Source organism: Carlito syrichta, unplaced genomic scaffold (genome assembly GCF_000164805.1).
Source record: "Carlito syrichta isolate Samal-C Ts95f unplaced genomic scaffold, Tarsius_syrichta-2.0.1 Scaffold304090, whole genome shotgun sequence".
Classification (NCBI taxonomy): Eukaryota; Metazoa; Chordata; class Mammalia; order Primates; family Tarsiidae; genus Carlito; species Carlito syrichta.
The window spans coordinates 57,365-63,364 of record NW_007248186.1 but is presented as its reverse complement, the minus strand read 5'-3'; the positions used below and the strand labels follow the sequence as shown (position 1 = coordinate 63,364).

At 42.7% G+C, this 6,000-nt stretch overlaps 1 protein-coding gene across 2 annotated transcripts in view; it reads left to right on the top strand.

Annotated features, from left to right (window-relative positions):
- The window catches only part of ANAPC4 (anaphase promoting complex subunit 4), a 38,899-nt gene continuing 32,899 nt past the window's right edge, over positions 1–6,000 (top strand). For both annotated transcript variants that reach the window (XM_008059446.1, XM_008059445.1), the window contains exons 1-2: positions 1–233; positions 3,777–3,882. In XM_008059446.1, the coding sequence (XP_008057637.1) occupies positions 105–233; positions 3,777–3,882 (235 nt within the window). In that variant the 5' untranslated portion in view covers positions 1–104. The remainder of the gene's footprint in view (positions 234–3,776; positions 3,883–6,000) is intronic.

Here is a 6,000-nt window from a genome sequence, read left to right as displayed (position 1 = left end):
GGTCTCTTGGCAGGTGCTGACGCCGTCGGGTGCTCCCGGCGCGGGGCTGGGTGGCCGGGACTGTTGCCGGCTGCTGGCTGGGACGTCGTGGCCGAGCCGCCCCCATGTTGCGGTTTCCGACCTGCTTCCCATCCTTCCGGGTGGTGGGAGAGAAGCAGCTGCCGCAGGAGATTATTTTCCTGGTCTGGTCGCCCAAGCGGGATCTCATTGCCTTGGCCAACACCGCGGGCGAGGTAAGTGATCCGGGGCCCGAGAACACGGCCGCACACTGCCAGAGCCTCAGTTTCCCCTTCTGCAAGCCTGGCAGACCACCTGTCCCCCGGTCCCTGCCCCCAGGGCGGCTGTAAACTTTTATTGGAAGTGTTTATGCGAAAGATGATTTATACGCTTTATGGCTAAAGCGACAGTTTTCACACAGCTTAACAGTGTCACATAATCCTGCATCTTCAAGTCTCTTTCATTCATTGACTTAATAGTTTTTTGGGGTTTTATGAGTCGGAATCTCACTCTGTCACCCACGCTGGAGTGCAAGTGGCACGCTCACGGCCCCCTCGACCTCCTGGACTCAGGCGATCCTTCCATCTCAGCCTTCCAAGTAGCTGGGACTACAGGCGTACACCACCACGCCCGGCTTATTTTTTGAGTTATTGTAGAGACAAGGTCTCGCCACGTTGCTCAGGCAGGTCTCGAACTCCTGAACTCAGGCAATCCCCTTGCCTCCGCCTCCCAAAGTGCTGGGAGTACAGGCTAGTGCCACCACGCCTGGCGATTTATTAGTTAAACGGACTTTTTTATAAAGTCCACAATGTGCCACTCGTGAACTAGACATGGCAGGCCCGAAGACCCAGCTTTGTTTACAGTTTACTAGCAGAAGACAGATGAGTCAGTTGTCAACTTTAGCTGCAAGTGTGCCTGCATGTAGCTGCCAGAGGATTTATTGGAGAATCCAGCTGCTGTTGTCCAGGTTTGTGCTGTGGGTTGGACAGACAGCTACCTCCCATTACAGATTGAGTGAGGGAAGGGTCATCCTTGGGTAGGACTGAGCGTGCTTGAGTGTTGTCTACTAACGCTTCTGGTTCACATTCTCTTCTGCTACAATGACTATAAACCAGTTGTACCCAACTTTCTTCTGGGAGTTCCCATCACCTGCCAGCCATTTTGTAAGGAAACCTTCATCTGTGCCACTTTCCTCCTTTGGCCTTATTGCCAAAGCTTTTTTCCTGATAGTTGTCTGGCTAGATGAGAAGTCTTGTGTACAACCAAATGTGGAAACTAGTGGTAAGGAAGTCTCAGCAACCAGGGAAGCCTAACAGCCTGCAAAACGGCATCACCATGTTGATGTCTGATCACCTGGTGATGTCTGATCATCAGGTGTTGATGTCTGGTTTCTCAGGGCCTGCCAAGAGATCTTCCAGTTTCCCGCCTCTGCCAGGGTGCTTTAAAACTCTGCCATGGTTCTAGAGAGCAGTTGATGGAACAGTAGATGGTACACAGCAGTAGGAAGGATCTTGGAAAATCAGGACAGCAGTGCAGTCAGATGGATAGGTGTGGTGGTGGCACTGTTGCTTCCATTTTCTCAGTGAAGAAGCAAGGGCGTTGTTCAAGAATGAAAACAGAGAGGAAAATACTGGAAGCTTGAACTGAAAGAAGTATGAAAAAGCTGACAGGGCAGGTGGACTGGGAAACCTAATGGGACTGTTGGTCTTCTATTCTGAGAGAAAACAGTGAGTGTAGTTGTCCATGCCTGTGCATTCTGTTTGGCAGTGTGGCTGCCGGGGTGGTCAGGTTTAACTAGGGTTGTTCTGCAAGCAGGACAAGGCAAGAGGAATGCAAGAATGCTGAAGTCATGTGCAAGGGGAGCGATTGCAGTAATGACCCTTGGATTCCAGCCTGATTAAGTAGAAAACTGAGGACATGTGTAAGGTGAGGGACAGTAAATAGGTGGTAGTATCCATGGATGTGTGCCCTGGTGAGGTTGAGAAATTCAAGTTGGGTCTTGTAGAGGTGAGCTGGAAAGATAAAGATAAGGTGGTGGATGGAAAGCAGGAAGTTTAAAATTGAGATTATGGCAGCACTGTAGTTGTTGGTAGTGACAGGCTGAGGGTGTGATTCCGGGAAAGTTGAGGTGAGGTGGGAGATGTGGTCATTGGAAGAGAGGTAGTTGAGAACTGAAAGGCCAGGACATTGTAGCTCTTGAAGTCACCCAAAAAGCAATGAGCAGTGTTGTTGGAAAGCATGAGTGTGCCAGGAATCCAAATTGTCAAGGAATAAGGAGAATGGCCTAGGGGTCTGGAAGACTGCAGTTAAAAGGGATAGCAGGTTAGCCAGGCAGAAGGATCACCTGAACCCAGCAGATCGAGGCTGTGGTGGCCGTGAGCGTGTGTGACACTCCACTCCAGCCTGGGCGACCGAGTGAGACTCTGACTCAAAAAAATAAAATAAAATAAATAAGAGGGATAGCGAGTGTTACAGTCTGATTGCCTGTGATTCAAAGTTAGGAGATTTTAGAGAAGAGAAGAAATGAGGCCGGGCATGGTGGCTCACATCTGTAATCCCAGCACTTTGGGAGGACAAGGCAGGAGGCTTGCTTGAGCCCAGGAGTTCAACACCAGCCTTGGCAATATAGTGAGATCTCATCTCTACACAAAATACAAAAAATTAGTGCGGTGTAGTGATGCGTGCTTGTAGTTCCAGCTACTTGGGAGACTGAGGCAGGAGGATCACCTGAGCCCAGGAGACTGAGGCTGCGGTAAGCCACTGCACTCCAACCTGGGTGACAGAATGAGACTCTGACTCAAAAAAAAAAAAAAAAAGTGAGAGAAGAAATGGAGTTGAACAAGGAGAACACCTACTTCATCTGACACAGTAGTACTGGGACCATGGCATGCAAAACAGCCACCACCCGAGAATGCTGCAGGAAATCAGTGTCCCCAGATGAAAGGCACTTTTCGGAGAGAAGAATTGAGTTATTAAAGATGATAACACCTGACTATGAGTCTCGGAGGCTACAGAGAGTTTTAGAAGTAAGGAATGGCAGAGATGGTTTTAGGAAAGGAAGGGTCAAGTCGAGAGCGTGAGCACCTCCTTGGGAGTCCTGGGTTCCTTGTGACCCAGGTAACCAGGAATGTAGGGAACTCTGGGCTGTGAGATAGTCAGGGAACGGTGGCAAGGCTGAGTGTGGGGAGCAGGGAGTGCGACGAATCTTTTCAGGAGCACATGCAGTTGTAAGGCCTTTTCTTCCTTATTTTCAGTAGTTGTATAGAGGCTGGAATAAGGGCAGTCTTATTTTGCAGCACAAGGACATCATCTTGAACCTCTAGGGTGGGAATTTACAGGTGTGGAAATTGACATTTAGAGTGGCTAAGTGACTTGTCTAAGATCCGTGGTTAGTAAGTGACACAACAGAAATTCAATGCCAGGTTGTCTGGTTCCAAGTTTAGTGTTTGTTTCCTGTGCGACAGCTACCTTTTGAGTGCCGTTCTTTTTTAGGTGTCTTCTTGGAGAGGCTTTTTCTTCCTTTCTAAGAGGTAAGTCTTCTGTTGACATAAAAAATAGGAAGATATGTAAGGTATAGAGTTAAGTTAGACTTTGTTTCAGTCACTTTATTTCAAAATACCTTATGTTCATTCAAACACTTGCTGTCCTCTGTTCTCTGGTAGCTAGATATTATACTCAAGAGATGGTAATTTTTAAAAATTTTATAGTGGGGATCTAGATTTATTTTATTTTTGGAAATGAATTTTTTGTTTTCTGCCATTATGTTTGTTTTGTCTTAGGTTTTACTTCATCGGCTTGCAAGTTTTCATCGAGTTTGGAGTTTTCCACCAAATGAAAACACAGGAAAGGAAGTGACCTGTCTGGCTTGGAGACCGGATGGCAAACGTAATGATAATAGTATTATTTTCACAAAGTATATTCTGTAAAGAAAGCCCATCTTCAGAAAGAACTTATTGTTCTTACTATATTTTAGAATTGTAAATGCCAGTTTGGAGACTTTTTTTTTTTAATGCTTTAAAATTTTTTATAGAACTCAGATTAATTTTACTATCCTGTTTCTTAGCAAAGATATCTTTTACATGAACTCTGACTTCTTGGCAAAGACAACTCTGAAGTGAAATCTGATGGGTTTTATACAGTATTGTGGTTTTGTTCTTTCTGCTGTCTTCTTACCCTGTACCATTTGACCCAAGCGCTGCCTGCCACTTGCCAGTCAGTTCAGTGCCATGATGGTGTTTTCTTTCAAAAATGTATTTCAGTGTTGATGTGAGGCTCTCTATCCACATGTGTTGGCCTCGCCTGGGGGACGATCAGCTCAGACCCCATTCCTTCCATTTCTATATGATCTTTCTTCTGCTAGTACCCTCCATGCTGCAGCTTGTAATAGCTCTGATGACTGAACCTTCCTCTTCCATGTGATATTTTTACAATGGCAGTCCTTATTTGAGCTGTTGTATACATACAGTCAGTACAGTAAAATGCTCTAAATTCTATAATTTGAATTCATCTATATCATTGGTGCTTTAAGAAAATAACAAATTGTTTTTATAAAATAATGTATTCCTCGTTGCTTTTTTCTCTAGATAAATAAGTACTAAAATTTTTATTGATGCTTTCAGAAAAAAGCAAATTGCTTTTGTAAAAAATGTGCTCCTCGTTGCTTAATGTTTTTCTCTAGGTAAATATAAATAATTACTTAAAAGTCCACTGCAAGCATATCACTTTGAGATAGCAACTGTTTCTATTTTGGTGAACGTTTTTCCCAAATTTTCCTGATAAAATACATATATAGAGAGATCTATATATGCAGTTTTATTAAAAGATCATTTGATGTATGATATTTTGTTGAGTAGCTTTTGCTTTTTATTTTTTTGCACACTTTATTCAGTGTGGGTAGATTTTACGACATTAATGTTAAATAGCTGCATACTAATATATATAATATATATTATAATAAATTATAATAGATTATAATTTACTAAATCGGTTCCCTGTTGGTGGACATTTAGATTGTTTTCAGTTTTTGGCTTTTGTGAGCAATGCTGTATAAACGCTCCAAACACCGGGAAGAACTTTGTGTGATTAGCTCCTTAGATTCGTTCCCAAAGGTGGAATTTCCAAGAATACTTTTTACAATGCTATACTCATTCTGTATTCTTTTTTCTTAGAATATGTGTTGAGTATGTGTAAAATTAAAGGACTTCTGTAAGTAGCATTTTGAGATCTACACTAACTTATCCAAAAAACAGAATCTCAAAGATAAATCATAAAAGTGTGCATTAAAATGTATTTAAGTAGATGTGTTTTTCATTAAGAAATATATATCTCAGGTTTTTTTTGGACAGTAAAATATGATTTTATGTTAGATAATGATCATTTTAAGATTGTTTTACATTGTTATAAGAAGGAAGGCCGAGATTGCCTTACGTCTAGCAAAGGTGCATGTAGTGACTGATATGCAGTGAAACTCATTGCCCTTTATTTGGAAGTTAGATTAGATATGTTAGAAAGACATAGTTACTTATGTAGAGAAACTGTACTATGTAATTCAGCCACACTCAAAAGAAGAAGATTCATCATAATTTGATGGCCTTGCTTCCTATTATGGGTTAAAAACACAAAAGGGGACTATAAACTTTCCAAGAGCAAGGCAGATGGAATCACTTCTTACCTTTTAGACATGTTTAGGAAACCATTATGTCATGGTAATAAGACATAATTGTTTATTTTGAGACCTGTGTTTTCTGCTTGACAACGGGTTCTAGTCTAGAGACTTTGATGTGTAAGATGTTAACTATAATGCATGACAAAGTATATAACTCAGGAAATGTGAGCAATTGAAAATTAGCTTAGGCCAGGCTCGGTGGCTAAGCCTGTAATCCCAGCACTTTGGGAAGCCGAGGCGAGTGGATTGCCTGAGCCTACGGGTTCGAGACCAACCTCGGGCAACTTGGTGAGACATCTCTACAATAAATTTAAAAAATCAGCCAAGTGTGATAGTGC